This window comes from Heloderma suspectum, chromosome 1, assembly GCF_057233095.1.
Source record: "Heloderma suspectum isolate Gila_16-S chromosome 1, 16-S_ref, whole genome shotgun sequence".
NCBI classification, from domain to species: Eukaryota; Metazoa; Chordata; class Lepidosauria; order Squamata; family Helodermatidae; genus Heloderma; species Heloderma suspectum.
Window position 1 is genome coordinate 107,998,425 of NC_139458.1, and position 25,454 is coordinate 108,023,878.

The 25,454-nt window shown below is 40.9% G+C and overlaps 1 protein-coding gene across 7 annotated transcripts in view; it reads right to left on the reverse strand.

Annotated features, from left to right (window-relative positions):
• Positions 1 to 25,454, reverse strand: part of WT1 (WT1 transcription factor) — a 66,341-nt gene that overhangs the window by 2,690 nt on the left and 38,197 nt on the right. For 4 of the 7 annotated variants that reach the window (XM_084853228.1, XM_084853208.1, XM_084853186.1 and 1 more), the window contains 4 exons: positions 16,157 to 16,259; positions 14,656 to 14,806; positions 8,611 to 8,700; positions 1,694 to 1,777 (listed from right to left, as the gene is read on the reverse strand). In XM_084853228.1, coding sequence (XP_084709354.1) covers positions 1,694 to 1,777; positions 8,611 to 8,700; positions 14,656 to 14,806; positions 16,157 to 16,259 — 428 coding nt within the window. Of the gene's footprint in view, positions 1 to 1,684; positions 1,778 to 8,610; positions 8,701 to 14,655; positions 14,807 to 16,156; positions 16,260 to 25,454 lie in introns of all 7 variants that reach the window. The other 3 variants (XM_084853219.1, XM_084853198.1, XM_084853167.1) reach the window with 1 other exon arrangement.

The window sequence follows — 25,454 nt, forward strand, 5'->3', positions numbered from 1 at the left end:
AGCAGATAATTCTCTGGGTGATAGCTTGTTTTATTGTTCTTGAGCCTTATGAAATGCTGTTCTTCTTTTAGCCTGAACTTTGTTTGTGTGTTGATTTATACCCCACCAAGACTGCTTACAGAAAATTGTTGTAAAAACAATGAAATCAACAATAATATTTGTTGCCACTCAGTGTTAATCATATTAAATCAGGGATAGGCAACTTCTATTAACTAAATCAGCTATAGTGCCCCTTTCACGCTGGAAGGCAACCTATTATTAGCTATTTTTTCCTGCCTAATTCCTGTCACTTTCAGCAAGGTGCACCACAGCATGATAACATCACAGCACTGAAAAGAGAGGATACACCAACCTCAAGAAGGGAGATAACACAAAAGTGACAGGGCCATACAAACAGGTACTTTCTGGACTGCAGTTCTCAAACTACATATTGTATTAAAGGTGTGTCATGTTTCGGATTCCCCCTTGCCTTTTCCTTAAAAAAAAAAAGCTGCAAAGATCCCAATCCAGCTCAGAACCACAACATGTTGAAGTAGCATCTACCCCCTAATTAAAAGTGCCCTAATCCGGAGCTGCTATTTAACCCTGAAGCTGCTATTTGCAGTGAATAGCAGCTTTGTGGACAAATAGCAGCTTTGGAGGGGGAAGGTTTCAGTGGGAAAATGGTGCAGGGGGAAAAGCTGAACCCCTTCTCCCACCAAGCTGTGGTCCTGATCCAGATTACTACCACCCCACCACCACTGTGGCTGTTTTCATAAAGAAAGAGATGTGGGGGATTCCAAGTGCAGGATTCAAACATGCCTTTAATGTAACATATTGTTTGACCCTCAGGGAGAGAGAGACTGAAAAAAATATAATGGATTATGTGCAGCAGGAACGCTACTCTAAACTGCTGAGGATTTTCATAGATGATCCGTTAATGAAAGCATTAGATGGTTCTTATATTTTTATCAAAATATGGTCCTACAATCTCCAACTTCAGTGGTCACTATTTTTAGATATTTAAAGTTCAGATGAAGCCACGTGAAGTCTCACATACAATGAACTAACACTTTGTCCCCTTTTAAATCACTTTTTTATTTTAAAACAAGGAACATGTCTGGCTATCTTTCCATCCATCTATTACATTTGACAGTACAGGGCCTGAATGAGGGGAGACTGATGGCTCCAATTTCAGTGGGGCAGAGATTCCATTCTGGGTTTTAGTGAGAACCAGCCAGAAATCTAAAGAAGTTATTAAGGGTGCTGAACCCTATCCCCAAAATGGGTCAAGCACCTTGGATAGCTCCTTTAGCCTTCTGGCTGGTTCTCACTAAAACCCAGAATGGAATCTCTGCCCCACTGACATTGGAGCTACCAGCCTTCCCTGGGCTGAACTAGGGCTAGTATGTATATAAGAAAAAGTTCTGGGATTTCAATCACCTAGAAAAGCTGTGAACATTTGGGGAATATTTCTATGCTCCCTTGCTTGAGCTTTACTCTTCCACCAAGCGCTGATGATGATAACTCTCTCTCTCTCTTCCCTTCACTCTAAGCAATACTTTCTGGTGTTATAGCTAAAAAAAGATTGATGCCAGTTACACATTCACTATTTCCTATAAAACAATCTAAGAATTTACATCAAAGCAAAATCAGTTTAGGTAAAGTAAATTAAAAAATAGAAATGGGAAAAAAGTATACGCACTTGTTTTACCTGTATGAGTCCTGGTGTGGGTCTTCAGGTGATCAGATCTGGAGAACTTTCTCTGACAGGTTTTACACTGGAAGGGTTTCACACCTAAATAGATAAAATAAGTCTATTCCCATATTCCAATACCTTTTCAGAGAAGTGAGGGACATTGGTTACTTCTGAGGGTCTAAACTATGGACTTTTGTTGTTGTTTAATAGTGGTTCTTTTTCCAGCTACACTCCTACACATCCCAATGGTCATTAATCTGGCTTCTCAGCTATCTAACCTTTTACAACCCTCTTTTCCTCTTTAACTCCAGTTAGAGCTTTCACAGTGCCTTTAGTAAGCAAAGTAAGCAACTATTAACTCACCATTGGATTCAAAACTTGAAAAGTTGCAAATGAGAAGCACCCTGTGATGCTGATTGTTGTATTTACAGTGTAGTATCTTAGGCATTGTTACATTTAAATTTGAAAATTACTTTAGCTCAGTGTTCTACACATTTTCCTAGTTTTTTTAGTTTATAAATCACGTGATTCTTAAGGAACTATTTCACCTAGGAGATTTACTCTCTATACTCAGCAAAGGTCTTTAAAAACCAGTCTCATCCATAAAACGGAGCACAGTATTCCACATACTTCATTACCAAGCCTAAAATTCAAGGCTGGCAACAGAAGGTTTATTGCATGCAAAAATGTTTTGCATTAAGCTACTAGTTTAGGTATTATAACTCCACAGATTCCCAAAGGGTTGGTTTGTATTGTGGAGAGGCCCACACACCATACTTGTTAGCAAAGTTTTTCTCATTCTTTCTTAATAACTAACACATTAAAAAAAAAAAGTAAACATATACACATAGTTAGGATTACTTTCCAGCTAAGGGTAGTATCCAACATTGTCCCAGCACTGGCATTAATGATGTTGCACTAGTACAAACCAGTGCTTGTGCAATGTAACGAGTGCAACACGGGAAGGTGGCTATTTGCTGCCAAAATTCAGTGGCGCAACAGCAAAAGAACAGCAACTTTTTGCAAAACAAGGTAGGTGCTCCCTAAGGCTACAGTCTTATACCCACTTACCTGGTAGTATGCCCCATTTAATCCACTGGTTTTTATGTTTGGGTAGACATGTATAGGATTGCACTGTTAGTCACATTCTTCAACTTTTCTGATTTCTGCTCCATAGAACAGAAATTTTACTGAACTTCCATTTCAGTAAAATATGTGAATGTTTGGAATATTTTATATTTTTTTAAAACAGACACAAGAGCTTTGCTGCACTAAGATGTAGATGTAAAAAAGGCCTCCATATCATAAAGGAAATGTAACCTAATCACACGTTATCTCTACCCCATCTGCATTTCTTTTTCCCATCAATAAACTATGGTAATTGCCATGCAAATGGGGGAGCGTGGCATTTCTTATTTAGTAAGGGAAAGATCATGTATGGATATCACGAAGTATGTCACAAAGACCCGTGGACTCACCAGGTATGCTGTCTCCTGGGAGGACAGATTAGAGATGTGACTGAAGGGTTGCCTGCACTCATAAACCCCACTGACAGGTATCTCTTTCCTCTCATCCATGTGGGAACAAATGATACTGCCAAGCGGAGCTATGAAGAAATCACATCAGACTTTGAAGCTTTGGGAAGGAAACTCAAGAACTTTGGGGCCCAGATAGTTTTCTCATCCATCCTTCCAGTAGTTAGAAGAGGGATAGAAAGGGAAAGAAAAATACTCCGGGTGAATGACTGGCTATGAAGGTGGTGCCAACGAGAGAGATTTGGATTCTGGGACCATGGGCTATACTTCCTGGAAGATGGACTGTTAGCAAGGGATGGGTTGCGCCTCACAAAGGCTGGGAAGAATGGGTCTGACAACAGCATGAAGAACTGTATCAGGAGCGCTTTAACCTGAATCCTACGTGGAAGGGAGACATAAAGTTGGGGGTAACAATGGACAAAGGCTCATGCACCGCAATGGAGAGAACAGCTCTAATAGCGCCCAATAATAATCTTCAGACACATGTAGGAAGAAAGCCAGACCATGAAGCACATGGTCTTCGATGTCTATATACTAATGCCCAGAGTATGGGAAACAAAGAGAACAAACTTGAACTCTTAATACAGGAGGGAAATTGACTTGATAGGTGTAACTGAGACTTGGAGGGATGGCTCTCATGACTAAAATACAGCAATTGAAGAATATAACTTGTTGAAAAAGAACAGGAGGAACAGAAAGGGAGGTGGACTATATGTTAAAAATACGCATCTCTGCACAGAAATACAGGAGGATGAGCTCCCCATTGAGAGCATCTGGGTTAAAATAAATGGAGCAAAGAATAAAAGGAACTACCGGCCACCAAATCAAGGAGAAGGCGAGGATGAAACTTTTGAAAAGCAAATAGCCAATGTTTCAAGGAATCATGATGTAGTAGTAATGGGGGACTTCAATTTCCCCAATATTTGTTGGGAGACAAATTCTGCAAAACATGGCCCCTCCAAGAAATTCCTGACTTGTGTGGCAGATAACTTCCTCCTACAGGAAGTAAAGGAAGGAACTAGAAGATTGGCTATCCTTGACTTGATCCTAACCAACAGAGATGACTTAGTGGATAAAGCAGCAATTACAGGAACTCTGGGGGAAAGCAACCATGGGCCGATCTATATTGCACCCGCCATCGCAATGAAATCAGCGTACTGTTGGGTTAAACGCAATCTCATTAAAATGTGTTTATCCACACTCACCCCATTTCCCTGTTCCAGTACTCCGTCAAATGCACAAGCACAGTTCACACTCTGGGCCGCACTGTTTTCTAGCTCTCCAGCAAGGCAGCTCTCCTTGGAGGAGCAGCAACTCTTCCTGTTTTAGCTGATCCCCCGCCCACCATCCCTCTCTTCCTCTATCCCTGTGTGTGTAGGGATGGTGCGAGCATCCTGTTGGGGCTCAAAGCCCAGTGAGAAGTTGTCACTTCGCCCCCCCCCGGACACTAGTTCCCTCAGCAAGACAAGGGGAAGAAGGCAGCGCCTCTCATCCTCCCCCCATCTTTGCTACAGTGGCAGTGGCATGGGAGAGGCTGGTCATTCTCTGTAAGTTCTCCTGGCCTTAGGGGAAACAACCAGCTTGTCCCTCGCCACTGCCGCTGTAGAAGGTGGGGGTGGAGGGAAGAAGGACGCACCTATCCTCTTCTCCACCACCACCTGCTGGAGGCCAGGGTGAGGGGCTGGGGGGTGTCTCCCAATGTTCTATTCCCTGTGCCAGCCCTTGACAGCCGGCGGGAGGAAGAGGGGCAGCACCCAGCATTCAGGTTTGGGGGGGCGGCCGCCAGCGTCTTCAAAGCTTTGAAGCTTCGAAGACTGCCCTGTGTTTGTCCGCCACTCATGAGATGATGCTAAAATTGTCCACGGACATTTTTATCGATGTTAGTCCATGAGTAGTGATGACTGCCTGCCTAGATTTGTGTGTGTGTTTCTTTCCGTGCTGCGAGCATGTTGGGGACTGTGAAAAAAATTATGCTTGCCTGGGCTTGCCCAGACAAGTTTGCAGAGAAATCAGGCTGGAGAAGCTACAATTCTTCGAAGAATTGAAGATTTGAAGATAATGCCTTATTTTATTTTTTTTTAAGCCAAAGCAGGGGATAGAAGGAGGTAAAACTTAGTGTCATTTAAAAGGAGAGAACAACCCCCTGCTCAATGCAGGAAGCCTGATTCCCAGGCAGTCACCCATCCAAGTACCAACCAGGGCTGACCTTGCTGAGCTTCCGAGATCAGACAAGCATGCACACATCCAGCCCTTTGCTGGTTGATGAAGAAACTCTGAGTGCTGAGGAAGCTATGCAATCAGTATCCGGAAGACTGCATGGGGACGTTGAGAGGTGTGATTGGACAGGAGGGAAATACAAACACCGCCATATATGGGCAGGCATGGGAGGGGACTATGACCTTATATGGTGATGAACACAGAAGAGCAGAGCACATGAATGGGAAATACCGGAATATCAGGGTATTGAAAGTGGTAGCAGAGAAGCGGGAAATTGCGGTTCCAATACAAGGCGGGGACGGCGTAATGTAAAAGATGGGGGGTGAAACCTCGTTGGAAACATAAAAAAAGTAATTGTAGGTCGGCCCCATGTTATACTTGAGTTCTTGATTCTAAAGGAAGCAAAAGCCAAGTGTAGTCAAACACGTAACCTCGATTTTATGAAAGCCGATTTTAATAAACTCAGAAGAATGATAAGTGAGGTCCCATTGCAAGCTACTCTAATGAGAAAAGGAGTCCAAGATGGGTGGGAGCTTTTTAAAAAGGAAATTCTCAAGGCACAATTACAAACAATTTCAACAAGAAGAAAAGGTGGAAGATAACAGAAGAAGCTAATGTGGCTTCACAAAAAGCTTAGAGATGACCTGGAAACAAAAAAGGACACATATAGGAAGGTGGAAGGAAGGCCAAGTAACAAAGGAAAAGTACAGGGAGGTAGCACAGAATTGCAGGGATGGTGTCAGGAAGGCTAAAGCTGAGAATGAGCTGAGGTTAGCGAGGGATGCTAAAAGCAACAAAAAGGCTTTCTTCAGATACATGCATAGTAAAAGAGGAAGGAAATGGTGGTTCAACTATTAAATAAGGATGGCAAAATGATAACAGATGACAAAGAAAAGGCAGAGGTGCTCAATTCCTACTTTGGTTCAGTCTTCTCCCAAAAGAGGGTCTATGACCCCGCTGGCAAAGGCAAAGTGCAGGCTGAAGGGGCAGGATTGCAGCTTGAGATCAATAGGCATATGGTCAAGGAACACCTCATTACTTTGAATGAGTTCAAATCTCCAGAGCCAGATGAACTGCATCCTAGAACAATAAAGGAAACGGCAGAAGAGCTCTCAGAACCACTGTCAATTCTCTTTGAGAAATCCTGGAGGACGGGTTTCAGATGACTGGAGGAGGGCTAATGTTGTCCCTCTCTTCAAAAAGGGTAAAAAGGAGGAACCTGGGAACTACAGACCAGTCAGTCTGACATCAATCCCTGGGAAAATTCTGGAGCAGATGATAAAGCAATCCATCTGGAAGCACCTTGAAAACAATGCCATGATTACTCGAAGCCAACATGAATTTGTCAAGAACAAATCCTGCCAGACGAATCTGATCTCATTTTTTGATCAAGTAACCTCCCTTGTAGACTGTGGGAATGCTGTGGACATAATATACCTCGACTTCAGCAAAGCTTTCGACAAAGTGCCCCATGATATCCTGATGAGCAAACTAGCTCAAAGTGGGCTAGATGAAACAACTATCTGGTGGATCCACAGTTGGCTACAGAATTGGACTCCAAGAGAGCTTATCAGTGGGATCTTCTCAAACTGGGAAGAGGTAATGAGCAGGGTATGGCAGGGCTCAGTCCTGGGCCCAGTGCTCTTCAGCATTTTTATGAATGACTTGGAGGAGGAGGTGCAGGGAATGCTGATTAAATTTGCAGATGACACAAAATTGGGCAGGATAGCTAATACCTTGGAAGAGAGAAACAAAATTCAAAGTGATCTGGATAGACTGGAGCACTGGGCAGAAAACAACAGAATGACATTTAATAGGGATACATGCCAAGTTCTGCACCTAGGAAAAAGAAACCAAAGGCACAGTTACAAGATGGGGGATACGTGGCTCAACAACACGACAAGCGAGAAGGATCTTGGAATTGTTGTCGATCACAAGCTGAATATGAGCCAACAATGTGATGTGGCTGCAAAAAAGGCAAATGCTCTTTTGGGCTGCCTTCATAGAAGCACAGCTTCCAAATCCCAGGAAGTACTAGTTCCCCTCTACTCAGCACTGGTTAGGCCTCATCTGGAGCACTGTGTCCAGTTCTGGGCAACACGCTTTAAGAAGGATGCAGACAAACTGGAGAGGGTTCAGACGAGGGCAACAAAGATGATCAGGGGACTGGAAACAAAGCCTTATGAAGAGAGACTGAAAGAACTAGGCATGTTTAGCCTTGAGAAGAGAAGACTGAGGGGGATAGGATAGCGCTCTTCAAGTACTTGAAAGGCTGTCACAGAGAGGAAGGCCAGCATCTCTTCTCCATCATCCAGGAATGCAGGACACGGAATAATGGGCTCAAGTTACAAGAAGCCAGAATCCAGCTGAACATCAGGAAAAATTTCCTGTCTGTTCGAGCAATACGGCAATGGGACCAATGACCTAGGGAGGTAGTGGGCTCTCCCACACTGGAGGCATTCAAGATGAGACTGAATAGCCATCTGTCAGGGATGCTCTGACTTGGATTCCTGCACTGAGCAGGGGGTTGGACTCGATATTCTTGTAGGCCCCTTCCAACCCTACTATTCTATGATATCACAGTTATATAGTTCATTGTGTTTGTGTTAATCGTATATTATAAATTTGGCATGTAAATTTGCAAAAAAGAAATTTATAAGGTAAATTTGCAAATATTTTTCAGCCACATTGTTTGGTAACTCTTTTCTAAACTATTAGAAGTATAATCAATAGTGAATTATTTTTTCCAGGGACATTATTTATGGAGGACGGGAAGAGGGGCTCCTCCCCAGTGTTTCAGAATGCAGGATTATTCATCAGGATCACCTGTATCAATGCACAACATACTTGTTCTATGCACTGCCTACAGTTATACACACTTACATTGTTCTGCATCTAACTATGCGTGTCAGAGACACAATTCTCTTTGCTTGTCCCCATATGAGGGATGACTGAGCAGTGCTAACAATGCTATAATTTTTATGAGGCATAAAAATAACCACAACATACGTTCAGTAGTGCTTTTTTGGTAGTTTAATTTTGAATATATCGAAACACTTGATGGCATATGCACACGTAATCCTGAATGGCTAGCAAAAAGTTACAATTCCATCTCACACACTCCAGGCAAGAGAAACAGCAAACAGCTACATATTTCAAAAGCCAAGACATACGACAAACCTGTATGTCGTCTTTGGTGTCGTTTGAGCTGATCTGAACGAGAGAATCTTCGTTCACAGTCCTTAAAGTCACACTGGTATGGTTTTTCACCTTAGGGAGGTGAAAGGGGTAAATAAAGTTGGAAGGCATTAAAAAAAGAAGCCCATACTAAAATCTCAGAACAATTCTCACTTATATATACGAGTCAAATGTACATTTTATTAGAGGGCAATACATCTCAGGAAAATCAACACAACTTGTGCTTCAGTAAGAAATAAATGAGGTAAGGACACCTTATACAAGCCATTTTCTCAAGAAAATCTCAAAATAGTAAATACTGTGTACACAATCACATATGAGGCATAGAAAAATAATTTATTTTGTCACCGGTATCAGAGATAGGGCAGCTGATGCATATAGCAGTTACCCAATATATGTACTTATAACAAAATAAATGTCATGCTACAGTTCATATATCACACTGTTTTTGTTAAATGGATATAATATTCATTCTTAAAGGAACATACTCATTAAATTGGATTTCCTTTTATATAGCAGGTTGAGAGTACTATGTTTAACTAACCTGTTGGTGGTATGGTAAAAATAGTCAGAACATTTAATAACCAGAGATTGTGCAAGATGTCCCTGGGAAATATGAGCATGAATCTTTTGATTCTTATGAATCTTATCAAAATAAAATGACTATTATATAGAAGATCTATACAGAGTTGCCTTGAGTGCCATTTTTTGGTAGAAAGGCAGGGTACAAATAAAATAAATAAATAATCATAATAATCATAAATAAGATCTGCAAAATAAATTAGGACACAATCCTATGCATGTTTAGATAGGAAAAAGTCCAACAACTCCCAGCATTCCCCAGCCAGACATGCTGGGTGGGGAATGCTGGGAGTTATAGCACTTTTTCCTGTCTAAACATGCATAGGATTGCACCTTTAGTTATTAATATATGTTTTATAAATTGCTTGTAGTACCTTAAAGAAGTTAATTTGAATGTTTGGGGTGCTTTTTCCTCCTCCTCTTGAGTTTAGCAAAAGTAGCTACCACACCTGTGAAATAAGTCTTGTGCCTTATGGTGGGAGAGCTCTGTGTCATTATATTTAGATATCTGTCATAAAAATTGGCTGAATTCTTATACAAATATGTTATCTTGTTAACATGGCATAAAGTAACAACTTTGATATATTGGTAAGTCTTTTCCAAAAGGCAGGTGGTATCAGCAATATTAACTGTTCTTCTGAATATACATTGTGTGCAATGAGATCAAAACCTAAAAGTAACTATTGAATATCTGTCAGAGAATCTTTATAACTTCCTGTGCAGTCACCCAAAGGAGTTTACTGGCTCTTAAACCCCCAAAAGGGTTATTTCCATGTCTATTCAATTTAATTTATTTATCCAGAAAGTTATATTTGTCGCATGTGTTTAAAATGGTTCCTTTCAAATCTGACCACAAGGTCTCCCACAGGAATGATTGTGCCTTGAAACTGATTCTGAAAAAGGCTTAAGCCTTGGCAGATTTAAAGGGGAGAGTGTTAGTGGAACAGAATGCACTGACCTAATGATAGCCTCCAAACTGCAATGCAAAATACAGTGCTAAAGCATATGCATTTGAACAGAATAGTGTGATATGTTTCTCACTGCTTTTATATTGCAAACAAAGATCCTTTGTTGTTGTTAGACATGCTGGAATTTTTATGGCTTTCTCAAGTCAAGGTAGAGCTACCATCTGCTAGACTCAGGCTGCGGTCACTCATATAAACTGGAATGTGTTCAAATAGAATGTAATTTACCCTCTTCAGAACACTAATGTCTCCACACATCTCTGCATTCCTGATTAGAAACCTTAGTCACTGAGGGAGACGAAAAATCAGATCAGATCTTGATTCAGATCCTGATTTAAATCATATGTGAAACTATTTTTAGAATCAAGGATGTTACAATGGGCCTGTTCGCATGATCACAGAGGGGGAAATAAGCCACTGTGCCTAATTACACAGCTTGCTATGTCATGCCCAGCAAGGGTGGCTGGTTGCCATCGTTAACAAGACACCCCAGAACCCTACAACAGCCTATGAGTTCTGGGTGGCTTGTTAACCACGGCAAAAAGACATCCTTCACAAGGTTCGCATGACATGGCAAGCTGTGCCAGTGAAATTAATGCAAATTGCTCCAGCACGTGACCATCATGCCTGGCAGGGAAAATTAGCCACCATGGCTTATTTCCCCCTCCATGATCATGTGAACCTGATCAATAACAGGGCCTTTTCATACATACTTTGCACAGCTAAGAGGTCTCAAGTGTACACCCCAAAATGCAAACATGGATGCCATACAGATATATTGTCAGAGAGTGCATGCCTGATAACAAGCCTTGTGTAACATGTGAATGGCTTTTAACATATAGATGTTAATGTTTCTGTGTGTTCTACTTGAGCTACTGCTACTAGTATTTAATATTAATTTAATGCAAACAATGTGCTAGGCCTGAGTTATTTTGCTGAATAATGACACAGGGCATCGTGCTGTGTTTCTGGTCATGTTCTAGTGTGTTTCTCTGTGGATGTCCGTGTTTGTATGTATGTGAGTCTATGAATGCATGTGCGTAAGTGTGCGGATGCATGCACATCTGGATGCATGTGTGTTGGATACATGCATGAAGCCCCTAACCCACCAACCAGGACCATATGTGGCTCTCTGAGCAGAAAAAGTTGCGCAACACTAGAATCTAATGCCTGCAGTCAAATATGTCCCAGGATAAGAGTTATTAACATAAGAAGCTGCCTCATACCGAATCGGGTCATTGGTTCATTTAGCTCAATATTGTTTACACTGACTGGCTGCAGCTCTTTGCGGTTTCACAGAGGAGTTTTTCCCAGCCCAACCTGGAGGAGCATGGGACCTTTAGCATGCAAAGCATGTACTCTACCACTGTGCTATGGCTTCTCCCATAAATTACCTATGTATTTTAATGGGCATCAGGATTGGTTCAGACACATGCTTGTCACTGAGATGCCAGAAACCATCCTAAATTAGAAGCACGGTCCAACATTTTTAAGCTCATAAAAAGCATTCACTTAGGAGTATGCGAGGGGGCTAGGTGAGCAGCAAAGTCACATCTGACCCACTGAAGTCTGTACTCATGAAGGTGAATCACCATATGCCCCTACAGGAAACTGTTTCCATTGTGCACTCATGCACAGGAGCCATCTTATAACATGATCATTTTTAAGACATGAACATCAGCAAAGCTCTTGCCACCCAACTCCAAAAGGGGGAAGAAGATCTCAAACTATTACTACTGAAAATGCAAGAAATGAACACTTGTGGAAAGACTTTCAAGCCAGCTATGAAACTTCTACAGGAAGAAAGAATAACTGTATTTGTTTATTTGTTTAATTGCTTTGTAGTTATGTAGAAAACCCCATTTTGGATACTTTTTTTTTTTAATATAAAAGCAATCTATAAATTTAAACTGGCCTCAAGATTAACCTCAGTGCATACATTCCAGGAAACAGATGCGTCCCCAGGGAGCTGCCTGTCTCCCACTCATTTTCTCTTCAAACCTAATGTACTTCATACTAGCCTGTAGAGGCCACAGACTAAGTGCCCAGCTATGTGAAGCTTCCAGGGTATCCCCATCCTTACCACCAGTGTTCTTTCTTGCCTCCATTGCTTTTAGTAAGTATCAAAACACCTGAAAAGTTCAGCTTCATAGCTAATCTCTCCATTGTCTAGTCCCAAATGTAAAGTGACATTAAGGGTGGTATCCAATGCTATTCCTATGTAGAATAGCACCCTTGAAATGAATGAGACTTAAATTAGTCATGACTCACTTAACTCCCACTCATTTCAGTGGGTTTACTTTATGTAGGAATGACACTGGATGCTACCCTAAACCCCCAGTCCCAGTCCTGAGTGGCAAGGAGTCATAAAGCAAACTTCCACTTTCAAAAGTGTCTTTTTGGAAAATGTGGTTTTCCCTCCTGGGGTGGAAGGAAACAGAAATCACTGATACTGAGAAGATGCTATCCATCATGTTCCACATCAAGGTGTCATTACTGAAATGCTGAACTTTATCCTAGAAAATTGTTAAGGCTTTGGCAAGTTCAGCAGTTTGCATCAATGTAGAGCCAGAGTAGAGAAGTTAGCATCCGGTTTGTAGTTTAGTTCCTTTCCAAGAACTCCTTGTAGGTATTGATGCTTTTGCCCCTCAGTGGTTCCAAACTTAACTCACTTGTTGAGTTCTCAAATGTTGTTGGACTATAACTCCCATCATTCCCAACCACTGGCCATGTTGACATATGATGATGGGAGTTGCAGTCCAACAAGATCTGGAGACCCAAGGCTGCCTTTGTTTACCAATAAAAAATACCTCTTAAGTGGTGAAGTTCTTTAAGCTCACTAATATACCCACAGGTGTTGAGTAACATTAGTGATCTGTAAAAGAATGGGTACTGGGTGAAGTTAGGAAGGCAGCACACTCAGAGAGGGTGGGAATAACAGACCTGCACCCTGAAATCACTCTCCTAAAAACACCCTGTAAAAGTGATCCCTGCTTTCAAGTAGAAATAGTCTATAGGGATTGGTGGCAGTGAATCAGCCTTGCCTGAAAAAGTGAAGAAGGAAAATCTAGTCAGAATCAGCATTGTCCTGTATAAACGGGGTGAGCAGGTTCCAATGAATAGGTTTGTGACAGTGATATATGAAGACATTTTGGAGAAGAATTTTAATTATTTTCCCTTCTTTTCCCTTTCCTTGAGGAGGCGTCATGACTTCCCAAATGAACTCATTAAAGTAAATCTTTTCACTGAAAGAAATTCTAATTTTCAAACTAGAAAGCCTGTTATAAGAACTGTTTGTTCAGTATGATGAGTGTGTTTACAGTTTTGTTGAGAAGAAAACTTTCATTGGAACAAAGTATCACTTTTTGCTGGTAAAAAACTAATCCCCAAGTTCCAGAAAATCTTCAAACATATGAATCATTGTTGCTGGATCTTGTTAACGTTAGATGGAAGCTTCAGCAAATCTTATCACAACAGTATCTGCAGAATTGTTAATACTTTCCCCCCCCCCATATATTTATAAGTTTCGGAATGCTCCTAGACAACAGTATCCTTTTATGATTATATCTGTTTCAGTAATGGCATTGTTAACACTAGGAAGGCACTCAGTACAGAAAACCAGCAAAGCATTTTGTGGCACCTTAAAGACTAAGAAGTTTATTCTGGCAACCACAGTGGGCATGAGATGTCAGCAAAACCTGTGTTGTAACATTGATAAACACTGATATGAATTCCAGTTTTGTGTATCAGAGCTCTACAGATAAATAACACTATCTGAAAGAATAGTTTGCAGGAAATGTAATGAGTCAGTTGCCTGTGTCTATGTAATGAGAAAAGCTGTTGCGGACTACAGTCCACTTCACTCTGGTCCACAAAAGCCTATGCCACAATAAACTTGGTAGTCTTCATTGTTTTTGCAGGAACAAGATTATTCTGCTTTTGCTGCAGCAGACTAACACACTACCCCTCTGATAATTAGTCCCTATAGATATACCTCTGCCAGCAGAACAGATACCGCTGGTAGATCAAGTTTTCCCTCTCCTCTGCAGCCCCCCACAGACACCCCAAATCTGCTCCAGAGAGCTGGGGGATCTTCCAGAGTAGATTTGGCATGGTACAGGGGGCTGCAGGGAGGAGGAGGGGAAGGGAAACAGAAGGCCATTTGTATCACACTGGATTTAGCCCTACAAAGCCACATCAACTCTGAGAATATGACTTGAAAATAAAGCGGGCAACCAGTTGTGCCCTCCTTGCAAAGCAGTCCACCAACAAACATACACAGATACTCACACACCACATCCTAATTATTATATGTGGTCACTGAAGGAGTATATTGATCTCTCACGTTCCAAAAACCCACAGAATGCCTCATGATGGATGGACTACAAAAGGGTTCCATTATCAGGACAAGGGCAAGGCCCCAAGATATATAATCAGACTATCAGGCAGAGACAGTTTTGCAGTCAGTGAAGACACTTACCAGTGTGCTTTCTTCCGTGCATCTGCAGATGAGACAGTTTAAAATATCGCTTGTTGCAGCCAGGGTATACACACATGAAAGGCCGTTTCTCATTTGTCTCACTGGCTGATCTAACAATCGTAGGAGCTACTCCAGGCACTCGCCGCACATCCTATAGTGGCATAATGAATATGGGTTTGCAATATGAAATATATTATTTGACCAACTGGATAACTGGAAGAATTGTAGTGCATGCAAGAACTGCCACTTTCACGCTACCTTAACCCCACTACACACACACACGCACGCCAAATATAGTGTAACAAATCCTGATCTTTTTATTTATTTATGTTTGCCTTCCACAGAATGATCTGCAATATATTGCCGTTTCACAACAGTAGGTGCTCAGGCCTTCAGTTGGTACCTCATGTCATCTGAAGATCTAGGGTTTGTTTGTTTGTTAATTTCATTTCTATACCACCCAATAGCCGAAGCTCTCTGGGCAGTTCACAAAAATTAAAACCAAACAGCACACAATAAAACAATTTAAAATATATAAAACATTAAAACCACAATATAACAATACAACCACAATAAAACCTAGCAGCAGGAGTTTAAAATACAGATTTGAATCAGCAGAGCTAAAAGTCTAGAAAGCTAAAATGCTAAAATGCCTGGGAAAATAAAAAGGTCTTCACCTGGTGCCGAAATGAATACAATGTAGGTGCCAGGCGAACCTCACTAGGGAGCTCGTTCCAGAGCCAGGGTGCCACACCAGAAAAAGCCCTCCTCCTAGTAGCCACCCACCTCACTTCCTTTGGCAGGGGCTCATGGAGAAGGGCCGCTGACGATGATCTTAAGGTCTGGGCAGGCACATATGGGAGGAGGCGATCCTTCAGGTAACCTGGCCCCAAGCCATTAAGGGCTTTAAATGTTAATGCCAGCACTTTGAATCAGGCCCGGAAATGGACTGACAGCCAGTGCAGCTGAAAAAGTACTGGCATAATATGAGCTTACCGGCCAGTCCCTGTTAACAATCTTGCTGCCCTATTTTGGACCAGCTGAAGTTTCCGAACTGTTTTCAAAGGCAGCCCCACGTATAACGCATTGCACTAATCCAGACAAGAAGTTATCAGAGCATGGATAACTGTAGCTAGGCTATCTCTGACCAGATGAGGGCGTAGCTTATAAATAAAAGGTGTTCCGTGCCACTGAGTTCACCTGTGCCTCAAGTGACAGTTGTGGGAATTAAAATCTGGGAATGTGCAAGGTCACTTAGAGTTTCCCATTTAAAGAAAACTTGTAGCTAGTTAGCAATTTAGTCTCAATATAATATAATGAAAAGGGATTTGTGGTTCTCATTTCCTTTTCTTTACCCTGTGTATGATAGTGAATTTATATTGTTCTCCCATGGAATAAAATGGTTCTTCACTTAGATTTATTACTGCCACTTAAGAACAGCAGTGATTAACATCAGCCAGGTAATCAATTTAGAATTATACATTTCTCCCAGTATACTCACTTGTATTCCTCTAAATACTCCATGGGTGTGTATTCTATATTGGGCCCCACAGCTGTATAACATAGGGCCTGCATGGTTATCACTTTCATATCCTGTTGCATGGCTGAAAACAGAAAGAAGCCAAAGGTTGGAAGTTCAGTATACTTGGCTCACAAACGTCTACAGGAAAGTCTTTGCAATGCTTCTTTATTCAGTGCTAAAACAGCTATAGTCCAAACATCCAGTGAAACATAGTAGAGGAAGATACCCTGGTTCTGTTTAAAACCCAGATTCAAAGGAAGGAGACAAGATTTGTCTAGTTGTGATTAGAGAAGAAAATTAGTGAAGATGGAGAAAAACACAGAGGAACAAAAAAAGTTAATGCTGTGCATACGTGCAAGTTATTTATCAGCTAAATGCCAAGTTGGCTATTGCTAATATCTTTGGAATGAGCAAAATGCCTCAGGTTTCACATTAAGTGCAGTGGGGTTTTGTCAGCACCTCATGACTCAGATATAACCAGATAGGGCTGAGAAAGTGATGACATTTACAAGAACAGCAGTGGTGCAGCCACAGGATAGGATTACAAATCAGTGTCCTAACTATTTAACCCACATATCAGCTTGGAAGATGTACTGAAGATTAACCTTTAGTAAAATCAACAAACAGGGAAATCGTTACCCTGTGGAAATCAATGGTCTTTTTGAGTCTCAGTGCAGCAAGAATGCCACCCAACCAATTTTTTTACGTACTTAGGGCTTTAAATTCAAGGTTAGAAATCTGGGAATGTCATTGATGTATATTCCACAATATGTAACTTCCCCTGTATATAATCTGTGTTTCCCAAACTTCTGCTAGCTGAGGCACTTTTTATTAATTAAAATTCGAACCCACTTTACTCTTAACTGTAGTACTTACTGACAGAGCAAAAGGTCAAAGTCAGGCATGCCTTCATGGAAAGTAACGTTTGACACACAAACAGATTTGCTGTAAAATCAGTGTAATACCTCCATCTTAAACATACTTTTTGGAACTAAATATTGCTGATTTTAAGGGATTGTACATTCAAATAAGTGTGACTAGTCACAAACTTTAAACTGTTAATATTTTTTCTTTACTCATAATCAAAGACCCATAGAAAAAAAGCAAAATATGATTTACATCCCACATTAAAACAATTTCTTTTTATGGTACCTAGTATAATGACTATCCAATTCTGATCTTTAGTTCTTACTGTAAAAAAATTATCTTCAAATATCATATGATCAAAGGAGCCCTCCCCAAAGATCACATCTTATATTATATTGTCCCATTGCATTGTGATAATGTGGTTGGAAGGCCCAGCACAAAGTCACCAACAATATGGAGAAGGAGAAAAGGCATGAATACAAGAGACAACCTCTGATCTGAAAAGCAATGTTGTCATCATTAGTCAGCCTTTTAGAATAAACAAAGAAGTATAGATCTATCCAAAAGAATTTCACTGCCTTTTCCAAGTTCAAAAACATCCACATGCCTTAGTGCAAAATAATGGAAGTAAGTAGGCAGGGTGTTTGATGGTGGAGGAATTTGAACAGACAATTCAAAGAACTTGGATACCCTAGTGTCCAAGCCCTAGAAAAGATGCATAGACCACAAAGAAACACAAATTGATACTTGAAAAATGTTAAGCAAGCATGATCTATTTATCTTTCTGAAAGCCAAGGAAATCCTTAATAATTGGACAGAAGATATCTTAAAATTATTAATCATAATTCTGTGTAGTTTGTATAAGACTGGTAAAATGTAGATCTTACAGAATAAAATGTGTGATGAAAAACAGAACAGCTCTGAGGAATCCTATCAATGGGGTTTAAAGAAAATCTCATAGAATGATTAAATTCTAATCTGACAAGTATGAAACCTTCAATTACTTTCTTACGCCATCTTTTATTTTGTTACATTGGCATCGTTCATATGATTCATAAACTATCACCCCCAGTTAATAAAGATGTACTAAGCTTTTTCTACAGAACACAGAGACAAGTCAGCAAACAGCATGAAATATGAACACTGAGTGATTCATCATCATCAGTCTTGAATGTTTTTTTTTATACTGGGATGGGGAGAAGATTATACAGAGCAGACACCACATTAACCTATAACTTAATAATATTTCAAGGAAAAAACTGAAATTTTAGCATGCAGACAGCCAAAAATATGAAAGATGCCACTTTCATTTTTTGTAAGTTGAATGGAAGTTTAATATGACCAGTTCTTTTAAAAAGTTATCAGAACACTAAAAAAATTACACTACCAGTTGCTATAGCTATAAGGCTACTATAAAGCAAAGACATTATGAAGAAGGTCTGAACTTTATTTTTAAACAGTTGAAGTATTTCTTGAGGCATTTTCCTTGGCCAAGTTAAGTGCTACAGATGCTGTCCACAATTCAGAATAGGGTTAGGTAGGTACTCTTAAGCCCATTGATTTCAGTAGTCTTAAACATGCCTGACATTTTATGCATTAGCTTAGATCCAAAGGTGATCCTGCACAAGCCGAAGGCATGTCTGCCCATGCAAGTTGCCCCCCCCTTCCTTCCATTCCCCCTCCTGCCGCCACTCCAACATTCCATCCCCTCTCCGTGCCATTCTGTCCCCAACTTACAAGATGCACTTTGGGGGTGCAGAAGACTGCAGTGGGGAGGAAGGGAAAGCCCCACTGTATGAGCAATGTTCTGTTCATGCATCTTAGGATCCAAGCCATTGTTTATTGTAGCAGTCTTTAATTTTTGGCACTAAATTTAGGAGTCTGGTTCCAAAATACAACTCTAATTATGTTCAAGCTTGGAAAAGTCACCAGGCAGCTCCCAGAAAACATCACTATGGCAGGTACCTGACATTTGCTCCGGTCCAGTATTTTAACACAATATCCCTAAAAGGATTCGTAAGGAGAAGGTGGATAAAACACTTTTTTTTATCAACTGGCCATGGAGCAGGCTCTCTAATGTGGGAAAGAGGGCATATTGTTTGATCCCTTCAGTAATCTGCTACAGCATAGCTAACATAACAGTTAATCCAGTTCTGAAGACTGTCAGCTGAAAATGTTTTTTTTTTTTTTTTAAGTATTATCAGTTTAGCTCACAAAGAAGTAAAAATCATCCTGGATAGTGAAGTTTTTTTCAGACATTATTTAAACTGTGGTAGTATTGCAGTGACACTGATTTGCAAGAAGTTAGTTTTCCAAATGGAATCACTGTAACCATGAACAAAGTAGTAGATGAAGGAAAGTAGTCAGACAAATTGTATTAATTAGACTGTATATCTAATGCATAAGTAGTAATAATTATCAAATCTAATTTGGCAGTGCTATATAGATATCACATTCCGCTCCATTTTGACTTGGATTTTTTTAAAAAAAATCCTCAGGAGTAGTTTTTCAAGGGCCATGACAGGCTACAATGGGATGAGAAGGAGATGAGGAAGCCCTTTTGTGAACACAGAACCCTGCACGCAGTTCCATGCCAGTGAAATCAGAGAAAATGAAAAATGGTATGCAAACATGTGATATTTCAACTCAACATATTTGGAAAGAGTGTGAGACATATGGCTGAATGGGCCTGCTAATCCCTCATCTTTTCTATTTTATGAATACCTGACTTTGATATTGAATGTAAGTCTTTGGCAAGGGCTTGTTTTTCTAATTTGTATAATGCCTAGAATAATATGCACTTTATCAATACAGTAAAAGTAGTAGTAGTAAATTCATTTTTTTAATACGTAACTAATGGTTTGGTTTAATTTTCCATTTAATGTTAGGGTCACAGGCTCTTATCATTTACATAGCATTTTACAGAATGTCATGTATGTCACTTAGTCTCTGCTCATGTTTACTCAATACTTGATGACTCAGAGCTGATTGTGTGAACCAGTTCTTACTTCAGTGTAAAAAGGACTTTTAGACAGAGAGTGGCTCTGATCCAGCTGTGTGCAAGTGCACCCAGCAACTGTGTAGCCCCAGAGAAGGCAACCTTTTTGGGCCATGGGTACCTTTGGCAATTTGAGAAACAGTCCTGGTAACCAATGAAAATGGCTGCCATGGGAGGCTTGGCAAAGGACAATTAACCTGCCCAAAAGACTGAGTACAAAGCAGAACTAGTCTAAACCCCAACACACTAAATAATTCCTTTGAATCCGCAATTTTCAGCACCAACAGAAACCTATTTCATAGCTGCCAATAAGAAAATGTGATAATTTAAAAAAAAAAAAAGTGGGAGGGGTTGGGCACCTTGGTGGGTGCCAAAAAAGGTGTCTGGGGGTGTCTTGGTGGGTGCCAAAAAAGGTGTCATTCATGCACACAGGCACCATGTTGCCTGCCTCTGGGGCTACCCTTCCAGAAAATCACAAATCAGCTGTTTGGCAGGACCTGGGATTAAATCTAGCCCCATCCACCACCATGGGCAGCTGATCAGTACTACCACCAGTTTTCTGAAAAGGCCATATGTTTGCAGCCCCAGCAATTAACTAGGAAGAGGACTCTTGTGCATAGCATCCATCGGTGTGGGCCAGCCACATGCATTCTGAAGCCTATTTCCATGCTGTCATGCCTCCTAGGTGGACCAGTGAAGGCACTTCATAATTCTACATCTCTACGGTTTGGAAAGCCTTCTTAAAAATGCTTTAAAATATGGGAAGGAAATCTTAATTGAATCACAGAGGAAGAAGAAAGCAAGTATATAAAAGCTGTCAACTCTGGGGAAAAAATAAAGAAGCTACACATTTCAGGGTAAAGCAAAATGCCAATGTTCATTAAATATTTCAAGAAGAAGGAAAATATCTGAAATGCTAAACTCCTGGGAATCCTTTATGAACAGTTCATGTATTTTAAAGATGTAAATCTTAGGAAGAGTAGCTTATGTCCATGGAAACTGAAACTGAAGGCACTGTGTATTGTAACTCTCAGCCAGATAACTATTTTGGCTCATATTACCAGCGATGAGACTATGTCTAGTTCTGATTTTCCACAGAATCTACAATCTTGGCCTACACCAAAAACATTTAAATTTGCTTCACCATAGATCGTTCATCTCGATATCATCTTGTCTTTTCTTTTTCCTCCAAAGCATCCCAGGTCACATCACTGCTAACAGTCAGCACTTAAGATACATTAAAGACCATTTATTTTCTTCATTCCCCTTTCAATATTTCTATTTAATCCAATAAGAGGGGGGCTCACTTCACTCAGATCCCTAAAGAATATCCTCTTCCTAGCTTTACTTTCTTGGATCTCAGCCAAGGTTTATATGTTTCTTCATTTTGCAGGCTATTTTCTCCATAAGAGACAAAACAATGTCTAATATTGCAATGGGTGATATATTTAAAGGATTGAGTTTGAAGAGGAAATTGCAGACAATGAAGGATAAGGTTGGAAATGGCCTCAAAGATAAAACATGGGGTATTTGAATGAAGAAAAGAAAAAAAAAAGCAAAACCATGTTACACAATTGATTCTTTCCTCTTTTTTTCCTCCTATCCTGTGAGTTCCATGTCAGATTTCTAACATACCCCTTGAAAGGTTGGACTCAGTTAACTACCATTTTACTGCTGGCCTTTAAACATGTGCTTTATTCTGACACAGTGGTTTGACTGAGGTGTAAGAGTACTAAAGCAAGTCCGCAAACATGTTATATGCGTCACATCATTCCTCTAGACAGTAGCCTGAGAGTCCTAGAATCTGTTGTAGGCATGTGCTATTTATCCCCATCTGTGTTCAATCTACAGAGAATATAAAATTCTGCTATATCCTAGGAATAGGACTTAAGTTCTTTAAACCTACCTGTATTAATTAACACCATTAGCTTCTATTCATTGCTACCGTGTTGCAAAATGCATTCCTGAAATACCCACGTGTTTCAATTTTCAGTCATCTTAGCATGACTTTATATGTAATCATACCTTCTATTTCTGATGTTCAGGTGCCATTGCTTAGCCAACCAAAATGAAACCATCCATGCACAAGAGAGTGGTATCAGCAGACATGGAATAACAGCGCTTCCCTGACTGACCAGCCACAGTTTTAGAAAACATTGTCTGTTTTAAATATGTTGTTTTATTTTTATTGTTCACCACTCAGGAATCTTGTCAGATATAGAGCAGTATATAAATCCTTAAAAAAAAAAAAACTTGGGGGGGGAACCTAAGTGGGGGGACCCAAGAACAGCCCAGTGAAGACTCAGTGTGTTCAATGGACATGGAATGCGGAATGGCCATTGGGGGGGAATGGAAAAAGGGAGTGATGGAATGGAGTATCCCAGAAGAGGTCATGGCTGACTGATAGTAAAAGTGAACAGAAGGACTTCACACCACACTTTGTTGCTGGTCCCACTTTTGTTTTTGAATTAATGACTGACACAATTTCTCAGCCCTGCCAAAGCAGCATAAACAGTGCATATACCATACAGTTCTCTTGTGAACTTGTTTAGCCACTTTATTATTATTATTATTAATAATAATAATAGCAACAACAACCACAATAACATTTATTGCCAAGCATATAATTTTATTCTGCCTAAAAAGAAAGGTGAACTGAAAAAGAAAGGGCTTTTTAAAAATAATTTTAAAAAGTAATCTCTAGTATATGCATTAAAAATTCTTCAATTAAAGTTTTTGTTTGAAGGTATCTGGGTTCATGGGTGTCTGGGAACATGTAATGGACTGGATGTGGATTAACAAGTTAAGACTCAATCCAGACAAGACAGAGGTCCTGTTGGTCAGTAGACAATCTGACCCAGGTTTGGTGATATCACCTGTTCTGCGTTGTACTCTCTCTGAGGAACAGGTGGGCAGCCTGGGGATGCTTCTGGACTCAGCATTGCTCCTGGATGGCCAAGTGGTGCCTGTGGCCAGGAGGGCTACCTTTACCCAGCTAGAGCTGGTACAGCTTTCCTGGCAAAGGAAGGTCTGGCCACAGTGACGCTTGCCTTAGTCACATCTAGGGATGGCGGAGAATTTCTCCCCGAATCTTCGGGAGGCCAAGCGCCGACGCATTCGGCCCCCCGAAGTTGGTTGGGAAATTCTCCACCGCCCCCCCGCCCCCCCCCCCGGGATGGGACTTACCTTCGGCGAATGTCCCTCTCGGCGGCGGGTCCCAGCGGCAGTTCGGCGGCAGTTCGGTGGGGGCGGGGGCAGCGGCCGGTCTCCCGACCGGGTGCCGCCGCCGCCATTGCAAAACAAAAAAACTAAAGTAAAAAAAAACAACAAACACCCGTGATAGGCTACGTAATGATTTACGTAGCCTATCACGGCTAGATTTCCAAAGTCAGTCATGATAGGCTATGTAAATCATCATGTAGCCTATCACGGGTGACTTTGGAAAAAAAAAAAGCACGTATGCAAATGGCGGCACCCATGGGGCGCCATTTGCGTTCCTTATTTTGGCACGTCTAGTCTACGTAAAGATTTACATAGACTACGGCGAAAATAAGGCCACGCTATTTGCGTTGCCCTTATTTTCGCCATAGTCTACGTAAAACTTTACGTAGACTAGACGTGCCAAAATAAGGAATGCAAATGGCGGCGCCCCATGGGCGCCACCATTTGCGTACGCGCTTTTTTTTTTTCCCAAAGTCACCCGTGATAGCCTATGTGACGATTTACGTAGCCTATCACGGCTGACTTTGGAAATCTAGCCGTGATAGGCTACGTAAATCGTCACGTAGCCTATCACAGGGTCTTTTTTTTTTTACTTTTTGTTTCGCGGCCGGGGAGACGGGGCGCTTCTCCCCGGCCTGAATTTCGGCCGGGCGAGGCGGGGCGGGGCGCCTCTCCCCCCTCGCCTGAACTTCGGTGGGAGAAGCGAAGCGCCTCCCCCCCACCGCGAAGCCAAGCTGCGAAAAGGTAAGTGACTTTCGTACATCCCTAGTCACATCCTGGTTAGTCTGCTGCAATCACTCTGTGTGTGGCTGCCTTTGAAGAGTGCTCTGAAATTCAGCTGGTGCTAAATGCAGCAGCCAGGCTGTTGCCTGGTGTGCATTATATGGACTATATTACACCAGACATGTGACAGTTGTGCTGGCTACCAATTTGTTTCCAGGCCCAGTTCAAACTGGTGATTGATACCTATAAAGCCCTAAATGCCTTTGGACCAGGATATCTGGAAAACTACCTGCTTCCATAAGAGACTGTCTGTACCTTGATCATCACCTGAGTCTCTGCTCTTCATCCTAGCACAAAGTGTTACTAGATCAATGGGAACACAGGACAGGGCTTTCTCTTTGATGGCACCACATTTATGGAACTCCCTCCCTAGGGGGATCAGACTAGTTCCTTCACTGTTTGCCTTTCTGTGAGGTGTGAAGATGTTTTTCTCAGCAACTGTGAATCAATGTGGAGCCAATTGTTGGCCTCACTTTCATATATTTTGTTGTTCTGCTTTTAAGTTTATTGTTACGACTGTTTTTAAATTTTGTATTGCACACCACCTTGAGGGCCATTGTCTGAAAGGTGGTATAGAAGTATTTTAATAAATGCATATCCAGGAGATTTGTATGTAGTCACTAAGACTCGGCTGTGAATCAGGAAGCCTCTGGTTCAACTATCGCCACAGCCTTGAATTCACTAAGAGTACAATCCTATACATGCTTGCTCAAATGTAAGTCCCATTGAGTTCAATGGGACTTACTCTCAGGTAAGCGAGTATAGGATTACAACCTCAGTGGCCTTAGCAAACCGTTATTTCTCTTCCACTTTCTATCTGCAATATGGGGATAATAATACTAACGTACCTTTTCGGGGGGGTTATAAGCCATACAGTATATGAGTCACTTTGAACACTAAAAGTACTATCTAGTAATAATGCTACCTATTATTAGACATTCTGTATTTTGGTGAAGATTTCCAGGGATATGTTAGGTTATCTCTTCCACTAGAGTTTAATCCAATTCCATTTAGGTTCATGTTAAATTCACATTACTTACATTCTATTTTTATTTAATCCTAATCACCTGTATTTGGCCAACTCATCTCAGGGCTTTTGTGTAACATGTACATCCTATGTCTACATATGCTGGATTATTTGGGAACAACTGAGGCTTGTTTTTCTTCATCTTTAGAATGTCTCCCATCTCACTGTTTTTTAAAGAACCTCTGACAATCATTTAATGTGCATTGATAGGGAGCACTCAAATGCTTCTTCGTCATTCTGTTAGGGCTAGATTTGAACAAATGCACAAAGTACAGTCAGGATAAACAAAAACGTGATCACTTCAATGAGAGGGGATGGAGAAAGACAACAACAGATAGAGGGCACAAATTCCAACTGAGAGTTAGTTGTGCGCACTTAAA